Genomic DNA, 23,543 nt, shown 5'->3' on the forward strand with positions numbered 1-23,543 from the left:
ACAAGAGGAGATCACAGCACGCTTTGGAGAAGCCATTCCGTAGAAGACGTGTTAACTGGTTAACTGTAGTTTGCACACTAGTGTTGAGCTTGTAGAGGGTGAGAAACTCCTCTGCCTAGACTTTTTTTGGTGGTTTTAGTACATGTGGGAAGAGGCACCTCACTTGGACACACTTCATTTAAAAATAATATTTATTATGACTATAACCCTAATGGGCTTAGTTTTAAATGTTTCTGCATTCGGCCAAGTGGAGCCCAAGAAGCCAGAAGTCGCCCGCGGGAGCTGTCCGCGGTGCTGAACGCGGTAGCCGGCTTCAGCCTTTGACCTCCCCAGCAGGAAAGGGCCTTCGGTCCGCCCCCAAGCACCATTTTCCTTCGTGCTCCCACCTCCAGTGTCTTCCCTTCCTAGCGCTGCCAATGGCGAGGGTGGCACTGAGATTTTTGTCCTGGGCGGCAGACGACCTTGTGTTGCACTTCCTCCCCCGCCTTCTGCCTCTCCCGGGGCGGCGGCGGATGGGCGCGGAGGCGGATGGGCGCGGCTCCCTCCCCCACTCAGGCCTCTTCACGGGGCGGGGGGCCGGGTCCCCCAGTCCCCACCCGCGCCGTGCCCCCCAGCCCCCACCCGCACCGTGTCCGGCTCCTCGCGTGCTCGCGGCGGAGCCCTGAGCGCACTGGGTCCGCGTCCTGCGCGCCCCCTCACCACCTCCCACGCACCTGCTCCTCCTCCTCGGTCCCGCCCAGCGCGCCAGCAGCCCGATCCCCAGTGCTGGGAGAAGAGAGGGGGCGCAGGCGGCGACACAAAGGGCGGAGCGGCGGGACCGGGACCCGGGAGGCTGCGCGGCATGGACGCCGAGTACCCTGCCTTTGAGCCCCCGCTCTGCAGCGAGCTCAAGCACCTGTGCCGGCGGCTGCGGGAGGCGTACCGCGAGCTCAAGGAGGACCTCACGCCCTTCAAGGATGACCGCTACTACAGGTGGGCGCGGCGCGGGCAGCGGCGGGGCGGCCGGAGGCTTCCGGGCCGCAGTCCCCTCCGGGACCCCGGCGCGCCCCGGCCTTGGCCTGGTCCCGCCGACGGCCGCCTCCGCCGGCCGGGCGCGGAGCCTACGGATGGGGACGGGGTCGGGGCGGGGATCTGGGAGGGACCAGGAAGGGGACGGGGAGCAGGATACTGGCAGCGGCGCGCAGGTTCCTGGATTCAGGGCAGCCCGGCGCCCCCGGGCGAAGGGCCGATTTCCGTTCAGCTGAAACCCGAGCCGAGGCTCCCGCCTCCCCGGAAAGGAGCTGCGGGTTGTGGCTCCTCCCTGCGCCCCGCGTCGTTCTCCCCCCGCGCCCGCCTCGCCGCCCCCGCTCGGGCCTCACGCGGCGGAGTCTGGGGAGGCGACCGCGCGCGCTGCGGCATCGGGAGGAGGGTCTTGGCCGCAGCTCTGAGCGCGCTAGGCTTTGCAGGACGCCTCGGAGGCTGGGGTGCCGCCAAGGGCTGGGGGCGGATGGGCGCGGCGGGGAAGACGCCGCGGGGCGCCATGCGGGGACACGGCGCCTGGGAGCGGCTGTGTGGAACTTGTTTGCGTTCATCTCTGTCTCCCTCTTCAGCGGCCTAGGGGAGAGCGGTGGGGACTGCAGACCCTGGCGCCGGCCTCCGCCCCCTTCCTCTCTGCGCTCTGCAGTTCGGAGGGGAAGGAAAGTCTATTCACCGCCAATGGCCGATTTACCCAAAGGCTTGGCGGTGTCGGGACAGGACCCTATCGCGAGTCGGTAGAAAGCTCCCTCACCCCCCCACCTCAACCTTCCCCATCTGTTAAATGGGAAGTCTGAACCAGAAGGTCTCAGAAAGCTGAGGTTTAATCATGATTTACTCACTCTGTGCTAAGGGTGGCGAGGGTGTCGCACTGCTATGGGGAACGGGTGGTCATTTTCCTAAGACCCATCCTGTGCTCATCATAGGTACCTGCTCAGAAAAAGGCGTGTCACACTTATCCTCACATCTGTTAAAAAACCTAATGCCCTCCCACGGGCTGATCAGCAACGCAGCGGGACCGTGGTCATGGTTACTGAGTGAAAAAGCCCATTTTAAACAAATGTAAAAAATCATGTGATGTAGCTTTGGGGCGAGCCTGGAAATCTGTCTAATGCAGCCTCCTGGAAGACCTGAGGGTATGGGAAAAGAACCCACAGTTTCATATCATACTTGTTAAATAAGATTATTTCCAATCTCCTTTTCTACTAGTCCCCCGTCCCCCGCCTCCTACTCTGTTTTTTTTTTTTTCCTATTTATTTATTTATTTATTTATTGAGACAGGGTCTTGCCCTGTCGCCCAGGCTGGAGTGCAGTGGTGCAATCTTGGCTCACTGCATCCTCCACTTCCCTGGCTCAACCAAGCAATCCTTCTACCTCAGCCTCCTGAGTAGCTGGGACCACAGGCCTGTGCCCCATCACCTAATTTTTATATTTTGTTTAGAGATGGAATCTCCCTGTATTGCCCAGGCTGGTCTCAAACTCCTGGGCTCAAGTGATGCTCCCACCTTGGCCTCCCAGAGTACTGAGATTACAGGCGTCAGCCACCATGCCTGGCCTTTTTTTTTTTCTGTATTTTATTTTCTTGGGAATATTTCTTTGGCAACACAGCTAGTGAAAGTGGAATGATCGCAGTGCAAATAGCCGAGAAGAGAAACACACCCCAGTGGTTAATTTCCATCTTTATTCATTGACCAATGTATTCACCTGGTAGTTACGGAGCATTTTTTATGTTCCTGCTGTTGTTCTAGGCATTGTGAATACAGCGGTGAGCAAGACAGGGTCTCTGCTGTCCTGGGGCTTACAGATAATAAACCAAGTGACATGAGAGAGTGACAGGGTGCTGCCACACAGAAGGTAGTCAGGTGAGGCTCATCTTGAAGGTGACATTTGTCTGAGAACTGAAAATTGATGAGCGAACCAGACAAGGAGGCAGGGAGGAAAGTCCCAGAAGGGGAAGGAGTATTGCAAAGTCCCTGAGGCCATAAAAACATGAAATGTTCAAGGCACAGATGGAAGACCAGCGAGCCTGGAGCACTGTAGTCAGAGAGAGAGAGGCTGGGCCAGGCCCTGAAGAGCCTTGAAGGTCAGACTAAGGAATGTGGATTTCACTGGGACTGCAGTGTGAAGCCACTAGAGGATTTTACACGGGACAAGTGACATCAGCAATTTGGCTGCCTGTACTACAGCAAGCATTTGAGTCTTTGCTCCAGGAGCCACTTCCTTAGTTGAGTTGGAGCTTGAAGACAGATTCACAGCGGTTGGAAGTGATCAGTGATGGATTCTGCCCCGCCCCCCGCCATGAGCACAAGTTGACTGCAGAGTACTTTACAATATTTTGTACAGACAGGGCAGTTAGGCTGAATCACAAAGTCTGTTTTATAGTGAGAAGATGTTTTAGATCACTGAACTATCTTCAGTAGCTCCATTGAATTTTTATATCAATGGATTGTCGCTGTACAAAACTAGGTGAAATACTCGGGTTTCTAAGTTGGGAAGCTGCTAGTTACAGCTCCGCATCTGTCTAGCTGGAAGGTGAAATTGCTACTGTGATTTTGGCTCCTTCTCTTCTCACCGTCTTCATTTCCTTATTGGTGGTTTATGAGTAAAACGCACCAGCTCTTTCCCCTGGAGGACCGGGGACTCACCTCACGTGGTTGGCAGTTTTCTCATAAGAGGGCAAAGCAAAGAACACAGCTGCTAAAGCTCCGTTTACAAAACATGATTGGCCCCTCTGTTCAGCAGCATGGCTGTTTGCATATTTGCTACATAATTTGGCATCAGTGAAGAGCTGCAGCTATGTGATCAAAGGACTCATGGCGATTTTCACAAAATGAGAGGTGACAGTTGTACTGCCTGTCAGGAGAGGGAAGGTGGTAAAACAATAGGCCAGGGATCTGAAATCCTGGTTCTAGCCCCAGTTCCACTCCTTGCTAACTGCCCGGCCTTGTGGTGAGTTAATTGCATTTCACTGGACAATCCGTTTCCACATCAGGATAAAGAAACTCTCTTCACACGGATTTTCATAAGACTCAGACACTTTATGAAGAGAGCACTAAAGATGTTTTCAGATACACATAACAGAAAAACCACAGCGAACCAGTCTAAACAATAAGGGAATGAATTGGGTTGCTGATTCGGCAGCTTAATGATGTAATCAAGTTCTTTCTTTTTAACTTGATAGCAATTGGCTGCTGATAATCATTTGGGCTATTGCTTCTCATTCATATTCATGGGGGAAACTGGCTGGCTTTCTATGGCTGTCTCTAAAAGAAAAAGAATAACTTGAAGTCTACAGAAAACTCCTTGAATCTCTGTATCTACACCCCACCAAAATGGTAACAAGGACATGGAATGTTCACGCACTGCGGATGGGAGGGTAAATTGCTATAATCATTATGGAAAACCACTTGGCAAGCAGCTACTAAAGTTGAACATACACATTTCCTCAGGCCCAGCATTTGCTGTCAGGTATATGCCCTGCAGAAATGCATACATGGGGCCATCAGAAGACATGTACTAAAAAGTGTTCATAACAGCACAAGTTGTAATACTCCTAAACTGGAAAGTAGCCAGACACTAAAAAATAGTAGAATGGACAAAGGTAGCAGGGCGCGGTGGCTCGTGCCTGTAATCCCAGCACTTTGGGAGGCCAAGGCAGGCAGATCACTTGAGCCCAGGAATTGGAGACCAGCCTGAGCAACGCAGTGAAAGCCCATCTCTACAAAAAATACAAAACTTAGCTGGGCGTGGTGGTGCATGCCTGTGATCCCAGTTACTTCGGAGGCTGAGGCACGAGAATCGCTTGAACCCTGGGGGAATTGGTAAGATCAGGATTCGCAGTGCTGGCTGCACATCAGAATCATCTGAAGGAGCTGTTTCTTTTTTTTGAGAGAGAGAGTCTCACCCCTGTCACCAAGGCTGGAGTGCAGTGGTGTGGTCATGGCTCACTGCAGCCTTGACCTCCTCAACTCCTCTCCCGCAGCCTCCCAGGTAGCTGGTACTACAGGCATGCGCCACCATACCCAACTAATATTTTTGTTCATTTGAATTTTTTCGTAGAGACGAGGTCTCACTATGTTGCCCAGGCTGGTTTTGAACTTCTGAGCTCAAGGATGTGAGGGAGCTTTTAAAAACAAAGATGCCCAGGTCCCACCCTTGAGGATTCTAATGTAATTGACCTGGGCTGGATCTCTGCCAGGATGGAGAGCCATGAGGGGTGAGTGAAATATCTTAGAGCAGGCTGGGCGCGGTGGCTCTTGCCTGTAATTCTAGCACTTTGGGAGGCTGATGGGGGCGGATCACGTGAGGTCAGGAGTTCGAGACCAGCCTGGCCAACATGGCGAAACCCCGTCTCTACTAAAAAATACAAAAATTAGCAGGGCGTGATGGCGGGCGCCTGTAATCCCAGTTACTCAGGAGGCTGAGGCAGGAGAATCGCTTGAACCAGGGAGGCAGAGGTTGCAGTGAGTTGAGATCGTGCCATTGCACTCCAGCCTGGGCGACAAGAGCGAGACTCCATCTCAAAAAACAAAAAAACAAAAAACAAAACACAAAAGAATTATCTTAGAGCAGCAGGTGGAGACACCCTGGGGCACCCATCTCCTCCTCTGATGGATTTTCCAATGGGTGGCAGTATTGGCAGCCAGGCGCCACGTCTCCCTCTCCCCACACAAAGCTCAGTGACTGCTGTCAGCTCGCCTTGGCTCATGCTCCGTTTCCACGCCTCCAGGCTGGCCAACCTTCCTTTCTGCTTTGACACCTTTGATCAGGTTACATTCAGGTTTAAAGGTCTGGGAGCCATGTTTTTTATTTAAGGCCAACGTTATTTCCTGATGCATCTGTACTGATTTTGATGTAAGCATATCAGAGGGCCTCATCTTTTCTCCTTGTTTTCAAGTTATTGGGTACACCTCAATGTAACTATTGACTGACAACTCTCTCTGTCTTTTGTTTCTTTTTTTGGTGGGAGGAGACAGTGAGTGTCCCTGATGAGACTGGGATTTTATCTTTTTTTTTTTTTTGAGATGGAGTCTTGCTCTGTTACCAAAGGCTGGAGTGCAGTGGCCTGATCTCAGCTCATTGCAACCTCCACCTCCCGGGTTCAAGCGATTCTCCTGGCTCAGCCTCCCAAGTAGCTGAGATTACAGGCATGCGCCACTATGCGTTGCTAATTTTTGTTTTTTTTAGTAGAGATGGGGCGTCATCATGATGCCCAGGCTGGTCTCGAACTCCTGACCTCAAGTGATCCACCCACCTTGGCCTCCCAAATTGCAGGGATTACAAGTGTGAGCCACCGCATCCGGCCTAGATATTCTTTTAATCACACAGCCAGAGGCTAACATATTCTGAATCTCACATATAGTATTGGGCATATTTATGTCTATAATGGACATCTCTTGAATTATATTTTGTCAGATACTAAAGTTGCTACTCTGTTATTGAGTCCTTACTGTGTACCGAGTACTGGACCAAGTGTTTACATGCATCATCTTATATAATCTTTCCAACAACCCTTAGAGGAAAATGAAGTCTAGCAAGACCAAGTAACTTGTTCGAGGTTGCATTTTAGAACCAGAATTCAAACCCAAGTCTGTATCGTATGCACTTACCAGAGCTCTTCCTGGTGGTTACCTAGGCTTAATTATTTCTTTGTGTATCTTGGGGTAAGCGGAGCTATTGCCCATACAGCAGAGTGTGGGTTTCTTTTTGTTGTTTGTTTTTGAGGCAGAGTCTTGCTCTGTTGCCCAGGCTAGAATGCAGTGACGTGACTTTGGCTCACTACAACCTACACCTCCTGGGTTCAAGCAATTCTTGTGCCTCAGCCTCCTGAGTAGCTGGGACTACATGCGTGGACCACCACACCTGGCTAATTTTTGTATTTTTAGTAGAGAAGGGGTTTCACCATGTTGGCCAGGCTGGTCTCGAACCGCTAACCTCGGAATCTGCCTGCCTTGGCCTCCAGAGTGGTTTTTTTTTTTTTTTTTTGAGACAGAGTTTTGCTCAGTTACCCAGGCTGGAGTGCAGTGGCGCAATCTCAGCTCACTGCAACCTCCACCTCCCAGGTTCAAATGATTCTCTTGCTTCAGCCTCCCGAGTAGCTGGGACTACAGGTGCGTGCCACCACGCCTGGCTAATTTTTTGTATTTTTAGTAGAGATGAGGTTTTACCGTGTTAGCCAGGATAGTTTCGATCTCCTGACCTCGTGGTCTGCTTGCCTCAGCCTCCCAAAGTGCTGGGATTACAGGCGTGAGCCACCTCGCCTGGCCTCAGAGTATGTTTATTTAAGCCACATCTCGCTCTGAATTGAGAGGAAAAAATAAAGATATAATTTCCTGGATAGCAGAGCAGGTATAAGCATCCCATCTGTTCTTCCTGGTCATCATCCGGCTGGAAGGATGACTCAGTTCTGGCAACTGAAAGACCATCCTTTGCCAGAGGAGGACAGGCCTCAAGTCTAGTGGAACACCTGAAGCTTGAAGTGGACCTCGCTCCCCAGATATGGAAGCTGGGGCTCTGGAGCCGCCTTCTAGGGCCGCGGTAAGAAAACACCACAGCCTGCAGGGCTCAAGCAACAGGGATGTATCGTCTCCTGGTTCTAAGGCCAGAAGTCCGAAATCCAGTTGTTGGCAGAGTTGGCTCCTCCTGAGGGACATTCTGTCCCAGGCCTTTTCTCCGGCTTCTGGTAGCTTCAGGCTTGGCTTGTAGATGTCTGTCATCTCCCTGTGTCTTCACATCGTCTTCCTTCTACGTGTGTTTGTGTCCAAATCTCCCTTTTTATAAGGACATCAGTCACACTGGATTTAGGGCCTGCCTTAATGACCTCATTTTAGCTTGCTCGTCTGCCAAGGCCTTATCACCAAATAAGGCCACGTTCACAGGCACTTCTTTTTGGGGACACAAGCCACACCATAACAGGCTTTCCTTGAAAAGAACAGCTCATGTGTTGATACAGGGCTATGGATTTTGGCTCCTCTCTGCCAATATTTTCTAAGTGTAGCAGCCGAATGCTTGATGAACAAGAGTCAGGAGGACTGGGCAGGTCCTGGCTTAGATCGGCTGCTGTGCTTATTGGAAATCGGGTCTGCGCATCTTATAGGATGATCTCAGATCCCTCCTGGCTCTAAAACGGAGATGGCAGACTGATAGTGCAGCTGTGTCTGGATCAGGGTGGCTCTGTCTCCCCGGCAGAGGTGTCTGAAACCTTCACTGTGTCACCTGAGTTGCCTGAGGTTTCTCAGGTGCAAATTGGAGAGGGTGTGTGTGTGTGTGAGGGTGTGTGTGTGTGTGTGTTGGGGTGAGGGAGAGTATGCAATGAAGGCAGAGGAAACAGGCTCTGGCCTAGCTCGGGAGCTGTTGGGTCAGAGATATGGTGCTCAGCGCATCCTGGCTTGAAAGTCTAGTGTTCCAGGAAACCCCTCCGTCCCAGAAAAATCAGGATGGTTGGTCAACCTAAAGGTGGATCAGGACACAACGAGCCACTCCAGGTTAAGCCAGGCTGGGTGAGGCAGGGTTGGAGACTCAGACAGATGAGCCGTCTGCTGGGGTAGTGTGTGTGTGCTGGGGTATCACGGTCAGGTAGCAGGCAGAAGGCGGCTGAAAGCTAGCTGAACACTGCAGAAAGGGATGGGGCGCTTATTTCCCCAATTTCTTCAGCCTCGGTGGCATTCCCTTCCATGAGTCTCGGGGCAAACCCCTGAGCTCTTGCGCTCTGGGGTCTTGGTCTTCCCGCCTTCCTTCCAGCTGGCTGGTTCTCTTGCTCTTCTTGGCTCAGTCCTCATCACCCCCTCCCCTGCTCAATGGACAGCTCCCTGTAAGGCCTGCCCACGCCTCAGGGCTGTGCTTCTCAGAGGAGAACTCCCTCCTGCTCTTTTTATAACAGGGACTATGTTGTAGTCCCTCTTTTCCTATCCCAAAATGAAATTCCTTGAGAACGTCATACATGCTTCCATAACTTAAAAAAATTGAATTACCCTAAATGTCTTCTAAACAAGCAATGAAAGAAAAGTAATTTATAAGAAATAGCATGCATTTCAACGTGAAAATGCCCTGGCAAGACTACCCTAAAATGAAAACGCCACAGGGTGACGGTTTAGGAAGCTGGCACCTTAGAGCCGCACAGGGAGAGGATGCTGCCCACCGCTCAGGGGCCAGGCAGCTCTCCAGGCCCCGTTCCCCTGCGGCTTGCTCAGCCGTGGGCTGCAGGGCACTGCTATGCCTACTCCGAACGTTTCTGCACCAGCGTTCCCGCTACACCCCCCTTTTTTCCTTACCCTATGTTTACTGGAGTTGTGAGGTTTAGGCCACACTTAGGAAATCAGGACAAAGCCCCATTGTTCTGCATGTTCAAGGCCATAGCAGAGGATTTATTTGTGACCCTGGGACCCACAACGGCACAGAATCATCACGTGCCTGGGACTGGCCTCCCCGGCCTTGTCCTGACTTGGAAAGTCGTGGCAAATGACGGATCTCGCTGGAGCAGCGCTTGTTTTGCTACGTAGGAAGCAGCTTGAGCGAAGGGCTGATCGCCTGCCTCTGGGAGCAGAGCTCTGAAGGCGTGAGGCAGGCTCATGATGAGCAACGCCGCCCGCTTTTCCAGCTGCTGTGGGATGCAGGGGCACGTGGCGGGTGGGCGTCGTCCTGCCTTCTCTGCCTTCTGGGGCATGAAGGAACCAAACAGAACTTGGAAACATGCTGTAAGGGGGCATGGCTGCACTCTTTCCATTCTTTTTTAGTTTTTTTTTTTTTTGGTGGTGGTTGTCTTGTTTTTTAGAGACGGGGTCTCACTACGTTGCCCAGGTTGGAGTGCAGTGGCTCCTCATAGTGCAGTCATGGTACACTACAGTCTCGAACTTCTGGGCTCAAGTGATTCTGATTCTCCCACCTCAGCCTCCTGAATAACTGGGGCTCTGGCTTCCCATTCTTTTTAATACACCCCCATGGCTAGGAAAGTGCCCTCTGTGCTGTGTTTGTTCATGGTGGAGTACATCCAGCAAAATAATCTTGGTTGTTTACTGTTGACTTTCAGCCTTCAAGTCTTGTCAGGACTTAAAGACGGAGTTTTGCTCGTAAGTGAAGATAATGACCAGTTTCCCTGGCTTATCTATCTGGCATGACCGGGGCAGTGTTTCTGATGTATAAACCCATGCTCTTCGGTGAACAGAGCCCCCCGTTTAGGATTCAGGCTGACAGAGATTACTTCCTATTCCATCTGGAAAGGTCGAGCATGCTCCTGCCTCGTGGTGACAAGCTGGGAGCTCCAGAACCCGTGTTCTTCCAGTGGAGACTGTCCTCAGCTTCTGCAAGCGGAAATGCAAAACCAAATACCCTCCCCTCAGGCTGCAGTAGGAATGAGAACATATTAGAACTTTGCTGTAGTTCTCATCATTGGCAGCTATGTCAGGGACAGCTAGAGGCATTGATAGGCACTTTATAAAGATACGGCACTACAGCATTTAAGACCATTGGTTGCAAGTATTAGTTTCAGCCAAAAAGGGTAAACATGACGAGAATACAGGGATCATTCACAGACCAAAGGGCAAAAATAGAACTGAACCCCAGGAAGGAGCTGGAGCTGAAACTGAACCCCAGGAAGGAGTTGGAGCTGAAACTGAACCCCAGGAAGGAGCTGATGTGGCATGGATTCCATGGGTTCATCTTCTAGATCTCTCTTGCCAATGCCCTGAACTGTGGGTTATCAAATTTACTGTACACTAGAATCCCTTAGGGAGCTTTAAAAATACTGATGCCAGCCAGGCGCAATGGCTCACACCTGTAATCCCAGCACTTTGGGAGGCCCAGGTGGGCGGATCACAAGGGTCAGGAGTTCGAGACCAGCCCGGCCAATATGGTGTGAAACCCCATCTCTACTAAAAATACAAAAATTAGCAGGGCGTGGTGGTGGGCGCCTGTAGTCCCAGCTGCTTGTGAGGCTGAGGCCGGAGAATCATTTGAACCCGGGAGGTGGAGGTTGCAGTGAGCCGAGATTGCGCCACTGCACTCCAGCCTGGGCGACAGAGCGAGACTCCATCTCAAAAACAAAAACAAACAAACAAAGAATACTGATGCCAGCTGGGCGCAGTGGCACACGCCTGTAATCCCAGCACTTTGGGAGGCTGAGGTGGGCAGATCACTTGAGATCAGGAGTTCAAGACCAGCCTGGCCAACATGGCGACGCTTCATCTCTACAAAAAACACAGGAATTAGCTGGCCGTGGTGGCATGTGCCTGTAGTCCCAGCTACTTAGGAAGCTGAGGTGGGAGGGTTATCTGAGCCTGGGAACTCGAGGCTGCAGTGAACCATGATTGTGCCACTGTACTTCAGCCTGGGCAACAGAGTGAGACCCTGTCTCTAAATAAATAAATACAGAAATACAGACGCCTAAGCCCTGCTTCAGATCTGCCTCAGTTGGTTTGGGGTTTAGCCTGAGCACTGGGTTTTTTTTAAAGCTCCCCAGGTGATTCTAGCTTCTGCAGATACTGAGACCCACTGTCTTAAACTAGTTTGCTTCTCTGTCTTTTCGTCTCGTCTGTCCTGGGACCCCCAGTCTCTGATCAGTACAAATACTCTCATGCTTACGCCACCCATTCAGCAGGAGGAAAGTGCCACCAGGCAGGCGCTCCTGGAAGTCACCATTGACAGAGGGTCTCCCCCTCAGCTGGGGCCTCAGCGAAACCCTGAAATCCTGCTAGCTTTTCCCAGGCTGCTCATTTCTCCAGACTTTGTAACAACGATTCCAGACCTTCTCCACCTCTTTGCACTGGATCTAGTTGACAGGCCCCCCAGGCCCCCTTGGTCCTGCCCATATCCACCTCCCGTCTCCCACCCTGCCCCCAGGCCACTGGTCCCTGGCCTTGCCTCCTGACCTGACCTCCTGGTGCAGGCCCCAGAGGTTGCGGTGAGTCGATATCACGCCATTGCACTCCGGCCTGGGCAACAAGAGCAAAACTCTGTCTCAAACAAACAAACAAACAAAAAAAAATCCTGACAAATAAGTTAGTGAAAGCCATGGAGAGAAGCAGTTCCCAGCCTCTGCCCCTTCCACCCCACAGACCAAAGAGCTGCTTTGGTGCTGACTGACATGGGGGCTCCTTCGCCCCATGCTGACTGAACTGGCAGCCACGGGCCTGGCTCCCCAGGGCTGCTTGAGGGCCAGGTAACATCACCTGGATGTGTAGGTCAGACTTTGGCCAAGGGTGACAGTGACTAGACAGAGCTAACAGATTGTTTCCGAACACAGTAGTTTGGAAATAAACCAGCCGTGTTTGTCCTGAAGCTCTGGCCCACGTGCACCCTCTGAAACGTACTCTCTGACCTCCTGTCTGACTCCATCCTCTCTCCTTCTTTCCCTGGGATTGTACCACTCCCAGTAAAATTGACATGGAAACTGTTGCTCTAGGTTCTGTGTTTGAGGGAACCCAGCTGCTAAGACATTCTTTAAATGTTGAGATAATCTTGCCCGGTAACTCATAGAAAAACATGGGCCAGAAGGAGGGTGGCCAACGATCCTGGTTTGTCTGGGACTGAGGGCGTCTTCGGGACAGGGACTTTCAGTGCTCATACTTGGAAAGTCTCAGGCAAACCAGAATCAGCCGGTTGCTCTGGCCAGGTGGCAGGAATGCTCTCAGCTGCCACCTCCAGTCCTGCGCTCACTGGCCCTCCAGCTCCCTTCCCTTGTTCCAAGGGATGGTGTCCTCATTCTCTAAACAATGAGGAAATGGGTGTCTTATTGGGAGGCAACCAGCAAGCCCAGGGCAGTCATTTGTTCAACACACAGGGGCTTGGTGTCTTTCTCTACCAGGCTGGGTGCCAGGTCCTGGAAAGAGGAGGACGAATAAAGGCTTGCACGGTGAAGTCGTAGGAGACAATGATGGAGAGGCGCTGCTCAAACATTGAAAATAAATTAAAATACATGTTTCAGCTCGATAGCTTGGGACTGATACTTAAAAACCACCCAAGGCAGAGAAGGTGAAGGGTGTTGGGAGGCTGGTGCCTCCTTCCTGGTCAGTACCCGGGGCTTGTGAGTGATGGCCTTGCTGTGCCAGAGAGGCAGGGAGGGGCCTGCTCTACTCACCAGGCTTTGTTATTGTAAATTCCAGAAACCAGCAGGGGCCACAGAAAATAGGGCATTTGCTTTAATGGTGGCAAAGGGGACAAAATGAGGGAATATGTGCACACTTCTTTTTTTTTTTTTTTTTTTTGAGACAGGGTCTCTCTCTGTTGCCCAGGCTGGAGCCCAGTGGCGCGATCACGGCTCACTGCAACCTCCGCCTCCCGGGTTCAAGCAGTTCTTCTGCCTCAGCCTCCTGAGTAGTTGGGACTATAGGTGCGCCACTATGCCCAGCTGATTTTTGTATTTTTAGTAGAGACGGGGTTTCACCATATTGGCCAGGCTGGTCTCGAACTCCTGACCTTGTGATCCACCTGCCTTGGCCTCCCAAAGTACTGGGATCACAGGTGTGAGCCACCGTGCGCGGCCTACACTTCTTAACATATAGTAGTAGACTTTCAAGTGATTCAGAATGTTCTGTGCATGATTATCTCACCTTTGGAAATGAAGAAAGGAGAGAATGCAAACATGGTTGTTTACAGACTTCACGACTATGGTGGTGTCAGCCTAAATAACAAACAGAGAGCGGCTCTCAAAAATAATATTTATTTGGGAGCAAAGCATTGCAGTGGGAATAGGCATTCCACAGTAAGCTCTGTGCATAGTCAGGACGGTAAAGGAAGACAAAGGTTTTTAAAGGAAAAATGAAGAGGATTACATAATTGCTTTGAGATAATTATTTTTGGCTACAAGGATCAATAACAAGGGTGATGCCAATTTGAGGTTGGACTGGCAGTGGCTGGGCAGGTGTTGTTGCAGGAGTATTTTTTGTATGTAAGGTGGTGACGGCCTTTATGCAACGTTGTGGTTTTTGTAGAGTCTTTTGTGATAGTTTTTGTTACTAGGCATTTATGCGTAAGTGCATAAGACTCCTCTTCATGGCCTTCCCCAACCTATTTGTCAGGACTTTTTTTTTTTTAACACAAGTGACTCCACTTTGATTCTGATAATTTTCCCATTCCCTCTTTTGATCAAGATCTTTCTCCAAAAGCGTCACTGATCAATCATCCTATAGTTAGGTTTTGATGTCCCTCCGTGCTTGGATGGACCTGTCTTGAGTTGCTGGTCTGGTCCCATGTTGGAGGGCGTGAATGGTGGCCAGGAGTCAGTGTCAAAACCCTTTCAGCCACATTTGGGCAACAAGGGAGCTTTGAAGGGACTGGCTGTGAAGCTAAGAAACGGGGTTTCACCATGTTGGTCAGGCTGGTCTCGAACTCCTGACCTCAGGTGATCTGCCCGCCACGGCCTCCCAAAGTGCTGGGATCACAGGCGTGAGCCACCACGCCTGGCCGAGACTTGTTTCTTAAAATGTATCTAGTTTCGGCCGGGCGCGGTGGCTCACGCCTGTGATCCCAGCACTTTGGGAGGCCGTGGCTGGCGGATCACAAGGTCAAGAGATCAAGACCATCCTGACCAATACGGTGAAGCCCCATCTCTACTGAAAATAGAAAAATTAGCTGGGCGTGGTGTCGCGTATCTGCAGTCTCAGCTACTCGGGAGGCTGAGGCAAGAGAATTGCTTGAACTTGGGAGGCGGAGGTTGCAATGAGCCGAGATGGCGCCACTGCACTCTAGCCTCGTGATAGAGTGAGACTCCGTCTCAAAAAAAAGAAAAAAATGTATATAGTTTCATCTTATAGGTCTTAGGAACAGAGTAGTCCCCAATTTTAGTAATTTCATGGAACAAAGTTGGATTGGAGAAATCTAGAAGAATTCAGGACCTAGCCTAGTCTACAGGCAAATAACTAGAACTTGAAGCTAATGCACAGAGCTACCATTTATAGTTTTTATAGTGTATTATAGCACTCCAGCCTGGGCGAGAGTGAGACTCTGTCTCAGGAAAAAAAAAAAAAAAAGAACCAATAATGTTTTAAATAAAAATCATACAAACATTATCTTTATCAATTCCTTTTTTTTTTTTTTTTAGACAGTTTCTCTCTGTTGCCAAGCTGGAATGCAGTGATGCAATCTCGGCTCACTACAAATTCCAACTCCTGGTTCAAGTGATTCTCCTGCCTCAGCCTCCCGAGTAGCTGGGACTGCAGGCATGCACCACCACATCCAGCTGATTTTTTTGTGTTTTTAGTAGAGATGGGGTTTCACCATGTTGGCCAGGAGGGTCTCAATCTCCTGACCTCGTGATCCGCCTGCCTCGGCCTCCCAAAGTGCTGGGATTACAGGTGTGAGCCACTGTGCCCGGCTCAATTATTTAATTTTATGTAATTAATTTTTGTTCTGCTTGATTTGAATTAGCAGTTTCATAAACCTGTCAGTTTATTTATTAGAGTTGTGGGAATTTTATTTAATCCACTGGTCCTACAGTTACTAGAAATGTGTTCAAGAATACTTGTTAGGGTCTTTTCCATGAAAAGCCGTTTTGGAGTATAGCTAATTGTAAATGTTTTAAGGGACAAATCAAAACAATAACTGTGGATGACAAAACACAGGATAGCTAGGGTTAAGAACCTGACAAACATTTATTATAATCGGGAATTGCCAAGGAAATGTAGTTATTTCTTTTACACACAATGTTTTAAGATGGCAACCAGAATCACGACTGACAGCATCACATCAGGACCATTAGACTTTTACAAATTTTACATAATCTTTAAGATACATCAATAACATATCTCTAAAAATATAGCTTTAAAGTAGATTTAACATAACAAGTAAAATATGATTGATAATGTATTATCTAATTTTTGAAACATTTGTATTGATAACATATCCATAAATGTAATTGAAAGAAGAGCTGCTATCACTGATCACCTGACAAAGTTTCCCATGGAGCAAGTAAGCCTAATCATTTCCTATCACTATGAGATGATATGACAGATACAGTTTTTATGCTCTCCAGGGGCCTAACTGATAAATTCCCAAGTTAATTTTAGGTCAAAAGATTTAATTTAGAATTTTGATCCTGGGGAGGCCTGCCAAAGATGTCAAAAAGTTTACAGTCCTTGCTCAAGACAGGATCACAGCTCACCGTGAAATAATATTTATTTAAGCAGAGTGGTAATCGAAAGATTTTAAAAGCAATACAGAAAGGCATGTGAAATTAAAAAAGCTTAACCCTTTTAAAGTTCAGTTTTCCTGAGTAATCAAAAATCAATTGAGGTAACACAGGAAGTTATCCTAATAAATATAAATCCTTTGTTTTTTTTAGGCCAGTTACCAAAAGGTGAAGAAAAACCTCCTGCAGTGTGATTGCACCTCCTGCAGTGTGATTGCTTTTCCTTATGGGAAGCCCACTTAGATATCTTGGAAGTTGAACCTGATGAAAGGTACTTACATTTAATCAGAAGCAGGAAGAATGTGTTCAAGATGTTGAGTGTACACTATATCACAGAGGAATATACACAAGAAAACTAATACATTGAGCGGGGAATACATGGATCTTAGAGAACGTGAGAGCCTGTGAATTTTCCTTGTTACATAGAACAATTCAGACACATCAAGAAAAGCCAAGAGTACAGAATCAAGTTACACTGGAGGAAAAGATTGCTGCTTCAGATCTTCAAGATAAACATTTTAGCATTGGGCCATAAGAGCAGAGTTAGAACTGAAGGGAAAAGTTACAGGAGCTGATAAAAAGGTTGAAGGAGAGAGTTATCGTCTCAGCCTTATCAGGGAAGAAAGAGCTGTAGGCAGTGATGTGTAACCTGCCAGTCATGGGCTGTGAGATGGAAACAAAGTTGAGCTTCTGAGAGATGAACCTGAGAAGCTTTAAGATGAAAACTCTACCTCAAGAAGTGAAATTACCATTCGGAATGAAAAAACAACATTTCTGTCTTGAAACTAGAGAAATTAAGTGGCTTTCAGGAAAAAATATGGCAGAAATAGAAACTGTCAGCCAGGCACAGGGGCTCATGCCTGTCATCCCAGCACTTTCGGAGGCTGATGCGGGAGGATCACTTGAGCCTAGTTTGAGACCAGCCTGGGCAACATGGTGAGACCCCAGTCCTGCAAAACAATTAAAAAATTAGCCGGGTGTGGTGGTGTGTGCCTGTGGTTCCAGTTGCATGAGTGGCTGAGGCAGGAGGATTGTTTGAGCCTGAGAGGTCGAAGCTGCTATGAGTTGTGATTGTGCCATTGCACTCCAGCCTGGGTGACAGAGAGGGGTCCCTGTCTCCGAAAAAAAAAAAAAAATTTGGAAATGAACCAGACATTTAATGAATATCTGTTGTTTAATTTAACATACCATAAAACTTTAAGATTTTAAATTACATAAAAAGCTTATTTATAAACACATATACCATTTACATTTACAAAATTTATTTATTTTTAACAATTATACCTAGATTATTTATTAAAACTGAGATATTAGACAAAGCTAGTCATCAGTTATTTCTCTGTTAACCATTTTTATAGCCTGTGCATATCAGGTGTTCACCTAAGAACCTTAAATATATGGTTATTTTGTCAATAACTCAGAAGATACAGCTATTTTTATTAAACCAACAATATTAAATTAGTCTTACTTATCAAAGAATTGTACAAAAAATCATTTTATTTTAGGCTGGGTTTATAGTTTTATAATCTTTGTGCTAAACCCTAATACCTTAAAACATCTAATGAAGACCAATATAAAACTGTCTGCCACAAAACCCATGCAACTGTATATTAATATGTTGGCAATTGTGCAGACATTTTTATTTTTTTCAACAATTTAAAAGCTAGTTTATTTATTAAAGACATTCTTAAGTCACATGAACTAAAATGCATTCGGGTTAATTAATACAGAGAGCAAGTTGGCACTTAATGTCATTAGTAGGTTCTTGGAAACTGTGACTGGGTGAAACAACGTCCAGCAGGTCCTCAAATGATGTCACTTTGTTCAATGCTGTTTCATTATTTTTATTTTTTTTTTGAGACGGAGTTTTGCTCTGTTGCCCAGGCTGGAGTGTAATGGCACCATCTCAGCTCGCCAGAACCCCCACCTCCCGGGTTAAAGTGATTCTCCTGCCTCATCCTCCCGAGTAGCTGGGATTACAGGTGCCAGCCACCATGCCTGGCTAATTTTTTTATTTTATTTTACTTTTTGAGATGGAGTTTCGCTTTTGTTGCCCAGGCTGGAGTACAATGGCCCGGTCTTGGCTCACTGCAACTTCCACCTCCCAGGTTCAAGTGATTCTCCTGCCTCAGCCTCCCGAGCAGCTGGGATTACAGGCGCCTGCCACCACGCCCGGCTAATTTTTGTATTTTTAGTAGAGACGAGGTTTCACCATGTCGGTCAGGCTGATCTCGAACTCTTGACCTCAGGTAGTCCGCTCACCTTGGCCTCCCAAAGTGCTGGGATTACAGGCGTGAGCCACCGTGCCTGGCCATTTTTGTAGTTTTAGTAGAGATGGGATTTCGCCATGTTGGCCAGGCTGGTCTCGAACTCCTGACCTCAGGTGATCCACCTGCCTCAGCCTCCCAAAGTGCTAGGATTATAGGCGTAAGCCACTTCGCCTGGCCAATGCTGTTTCATTTTAACATTGATGAGGAAAAAAATTGGTTTCATTATACATTGTTTTGCTCAAAGTCACAGTTTCCAACAACCTATTCACAACATTAAGTCAGGACTTACTATATTTTATATGAAAGCTCATTTATCTAAGCCAATCTGAATAGAATTTAAGGGTCCATGCTAGATCTTACCATGAAGACACAACATAAAACATAATACACGTACATGTGTAAATGCACCGAAACAAATACCCACACACCGAAATATCTTACAGCTTTCATTTTAGAATGTTAGTCATGAGACAGTAAAAGATGATAAAACACAGCTGGATCCAAATTGTATTATTGACAAAATTGAAACCTGTTCACATGTCTGAACTTTATTTGCCCCGATAGGTAATCTAATGAAGATGGTGGGCGAAGATTTTGGACAAAGCAGTTTGGTTTTTAAAAATCTCTTTTACTCCCACTCTTTTGCTTTTTTCAGCTTTCAATGAGTTTAGGGTTACATTTTCAATGTTTACATTTTAGCTAGGACTGGCTGAATTGTATAAGGAAAACAAACTCTCCAAAGAGCCTTGAACTAGTAACAAATGTATCTTTTGTTTGCCCATCTGGTTTGCTTGGTTAATGTGAACAGGGAAGAATGTTAGCAGGGTTTCCTTCCTGTGTTTGTTTGGCTTTTTCTTTTTGGCCCCTGTGTGGCAGAAAAAGCAATTTTATGCCAGACAGAGACACCTTATATTATTGCTCTGAGCTCAAGATTTTGACTTGTTTGATCTGTGAGCCTTTTATGAAGATTTATCTAATTTTTTCTTTATCAATCCTTCAACTAACTTCCATTACCCCAAACAATTATTAGTCAGGCAAAACTAAATTTACCTTAAAAGAGATGATCCTTAGGCCTAGGTTGTTGGTTTTGGTTTAAAAAATCTTGGCTGGAATGCCACAAGCAGTGAGTTTTATCTCAACTCCAGTAGAAAAGTCAGCAGATTTAAAGTAAGCAGAAAAAAACAGAGATAGAGAATTTAGAAGACTCTACATGCTAACTGTATAGTTTCAGAGGTGTTTTTAGAGAATTCAGATAATGATCATTTGAGTTCTGAATGCTTCTTGATGTAATTTGTCTATTAGTTTAAAAATGTGCGTGAAAAGAAGTCATAATATACAGCTAGCTGGAGTCCCAGAAGACTTGAGAGAATCCCATTGACTTGACTTGAGAATCCCATTCTGCTTTTTATTAATCTCTCAGGAGCAAAGGAAACCCTATAAATTCTGTCAGCGGATGTCAGGAGTTTGGACAACGTTTAGATGGTGGCTTTTAACTAGCCATCGTGTGCCCACCGTTTAGAATGTTTGTTTTTCTCTTGGAAGATTTTCAGAAACAAGGGAAAAAAGACGAATCATTTATAGACACATAACTAAACCAAAATCAGTGTAGTCACAAGCTTTAACTCAGCATGCAGATCAAACAAAATATTAAATTAGACATGCAGAAAGAAGCAAAAGTAAATTAACCAGAAAAGACACGTCTCAGAGACAGAATGTCAATTCTGCAGAAACCAGAATACTCAAACCAGCATGTCTTTATACCAACAAGGACTTTTCAGAAAAGACAGAAAAGTCTTTTATCATCCCAGTAGGGATGTAAGGCAGCCTTATAACCAAAACGAATCCAGAATAATATGAAAAAGCTGCTACCAAAAAGAGGGAGCGTGGGCCTGAGAGAAGAGTCGCCTTGGCCAAAAAGGCAAGCTGTGCCAGCAGAGTTCAGAGGGCTCAAGTGAGTACCACACACCCGTTCTAAGAATCATCACTTCCTTCCCGTAGTGATCTTTTTCCCGATTCCATTTCTGACACATTTGCATCAACCTAAATAACAAACAAAGAGGCTCTCTAAAAGAAATGATATTTATCCAGGAATAGGGCATTGCAATGGGAATATATGTGCCATAGTGAACTATGTGCCTTTTCAGGGAGGTATAGAAAGATGAAGGTTTTTAAAGGAACAAGGGGGAGGATTACGTAATTGTTTTGAGTTAATTATTCTTGGCTACAAGGATCACTCACAAGGGGGATGCCAGTCTCACGTTGGACAGGCAGTTACTGGGCAGATGTCCTCGCAAAAGTGTAAGATTGCGATGGTCTTTGTGCAAGGTTATGGTTTTTATAGTCTTTTGTTACGGTTTTTGTTATCAAGCATTTATGCATGTGAATCCTCTTCATGGCGTTCTCTGGCTCTATTTGTCAGGATTGTTTTTGGTATTTTTTTTTTGAGATGGAGTCTCGCTCTGTTGCCCAGGCTGGAGTGCAGTGACGCCATCTTGGCTCACTGTAACCTCTGCCTCCTGGGTTCAAGTGATTCTCTTGCCTCAGCCTCATGACTAGCTGGGATTACAGGCACCTGCCACCACACTCAGGTAATTTTTGTATTTTGTTGGCCAAGCTGGTCTCAAACTCCTGAGCTCAAGTGATCCGCGCTCTTCAGCCTCCCAAAGTGCTGGGATTACAGGCATGAGCCACTGCACCTGGCCTGTTTTTTGTTTTTAATACAAGTGACTCCATTTTAATTCTGACAACTTTCACAGTAGCTTATCTCCAAAGGCGGTGCACCTCCTAGGATCCCAGCACTTTGGGAGGCTGAGGCAGGCAGACTGCTTGAGCCCAGGAGTTCAAGACCAGCCTGGACAACATAGTGAAACCTTGTCTCTACAAAAAATACAAAATTAGCTGGTTGTGTTAGTGCACACCTGTAGTCCCAGCTACATGGGAGACTGAGGCCGGAGGATCTTTTGAGTGGGAGGCAGAGGCTGCAGTGAGCCGAGATTGCGCCACTGCATTCTAGCCTGGGTGACAGAGGGAGACTCTGTCTCAAAAACAGGTCATGTGAGAAATGGCTGATAGATCACACCAGGCTTCTGAGAGCCCAGAATAGTTTGGGTCCCTTTCCCCTTTTCATAACATGATCATAGCACCTTTCAGTTCCTTTTCTATCACAGCTGTAATTAAGTAATTATTTATTTATTTATTTGAGACAGAGTCTTGCTCTGTCGCTCAGGCTGGAGTGCAGTGGCGTGATCTTGGCTCACTGCAATCTCCACCCCCTGGGTTTAAGCAATTCTCCTGCTTCAGCCTCCCAAGTACCTGGGATTACAGGCACCCGCCACCACGCCCAGCTAATTTTTGTATTTTTAGTAGAGACGGATTTCGCCATATTGGCCAAGATGGTCTTGAACTCCTGAGCTCAGGTGATCCCCGCCTCACCCTCCCAAAGTGCTGGGATTATAGGCGTGAGCCACCATGCCCATGCCCGGTCAATTAAGTAATTATTTAGGTTATTGTTTGTTCTTGACTAGAAAAGGACAGGGACCTCATCTGTCTATTCGTGTTGTGTTTCCAGAGTTGAGAGTTGTTCCTGGCACACACACAGTGCTCCATTAATGTTTGAAGAACAAATAAATGGGAAAACGAGGATGACGGGAGAAGAGGAGCTGAGGGCCATGTGGTTGTTCACATCCTTGAAGGAGTGTTGGGAGAGGGCTCACGCTGACCTGGGTGACGCTGGACAGCAAATCCAGGGAGATCTGACAGGAAGGAATTGCCAGGAGGTAGTTTGGAGCCAAATGCACACAGTGAGGGCCAGGGGTCCTCGGGGTGGTGACAGTTTCCTCTCGCTGGAGATGCCTCAGGAGAGACCAGGCAGCTGGCACAGAGCAGGGATTTCCACGTCATCTCATGCTGCTCTGGGCTGGAGGTAGATACTGGCTGTCTAGGCAAATGTGGCCAGCAAATGTGCTTTGTTTAGTCCCTCCCAGGGTTTAAGATATTTTTTCGAATTAGTTTCCAACATTTTAGAATCAGAAGTGTCGAAAGACAAAATGACAGCAAATTTAAAGATCCTAAGTAGCTTTTCTTCATGATTCTAGAATTGGGCAGTCCTCAGAACCAACAGGTTCAAAGGACTCCGGGGCTGCAACGTGGTTAGACAACATTTATGGACAGAAAGTGGAACTGAGGCGCAGAGACAGCTTGATTGGTTACAGGTTTATGTTCTAGCTTATTTGAATCAGCTAACCACCTGCCAATGACAGAAGCTCACTGGCTGTGATTGGCTGAGACTCAGCTGTTTGTTACAAAAGCATCCTCCTCAATTAGGGTGTCTTCTCTTTTATGTTAACTATGCCAGGCTGCAGCTCCTTATGTAAGGACTCAAGTAGGGAGGCATCTTCAGGCCTAAACATTTAACAGAAGGTGTTGCATGAAAACGCATGTTTGGGCTGGTTGCGGTGGCTCACGTCTGTAATTTAACAGGCTCCGGGGTTGGGGACCCCTGCTCTAGCTCATAGAACTCCCTCCGACTCTCACCTTCCCGCGCCCCACGTCCCTGTGAACAGTCCGTCCCTGCAGGTACCGAGTTTCTGTTCTCCGGTCTTGTTGCTATGAAGAACCCTTTCCCTCTGCTTATGTATGAAAAGAACTTAAGAAATAATCTTTTGTTATTCCTTGAAGAGTTGCGGTTTAGGATTCAGAGCACGAATGAGATTTTGTGTAACTATTCCTTGGTGTCCTGGCTTAGAGTGTGCTTTGCTTGGTATCTCCCCCTTTTAACCCCCCTCTTCCTAATATCCACCTCACCCTCCAGATTCAGCCCAAACTCTGCATTCTGTCCCCTACCTTCTCCACTCCCCCAAGGCGAGTTAGGCACCCTTCCTCACTGTAGCACCCTGAGCTAAGGGTACCTAACTTACTGTTGGTAATTTTCTTTGCCTGTAATTTCACTGAGGGCAGGAACTGTTCCTTATTCATGTCCACACTTTTCTGCCAATAGTAAGCCTGTTTACAGTTTAGTGAATGAATGAGGATACATTGCAAAGGAAGCTTGGAAGTCCTTTATTTAACTCATGCAGACTGACTTTAAACCCACAGCACACGGGAACACGGGACATTTTGAGTAATGCTCCAAAGAGAATCTC

At 47.5% G+C, this 23,543-nt stretch overlaps 1 protein-coding gene across 3 annotated transcripts in view; it reads left to right on the plus strand.

Moving 5' to 3' along the window:
- Window positions 1–234: 234 nt before the first annotated feature.
- Window positions 235–23,543, plus strand: part of TMEM181 (transmembrane protein 181) — a 98,124-nt gene continuing 74,815 nt past the window's right edge. The window contains exons 1-2 of one of the 3 annotated variants that reach the window (XM_034963157.3): window positions 838–972; window positions 16,286–17,068. In XM_034963157.3, the coding sequence (XP_034819048.1) occupies window positions 16,830–17,068 (239 nt within the window). In that variant the 5' untranslated portion in view covers window positions 838–972; window positions 16,286–16,829. Of the gene's footprint in view, window positions 973–16,285; window positions 17,069–23,543 lie in introns of all 3 variants that reach the window. The other 2 variants (XM_034963158.3, XM_057302616.2) reach the window with 2 other exon arrangements.

Source organism: Pan paniscus, chromosome 5, assembly GCF_029289425.2.
Source record: "Pan paniscus chromosome 5, NHGRI_mPanPan1-v2.0_pri, whole genome shotgun sequence".
Classification (NCBI taxonomy): Eukaryota; Metazoa; Chordata; class Mammalia; order Primates; family Hominidae; genus Pan; species Pan paniscus.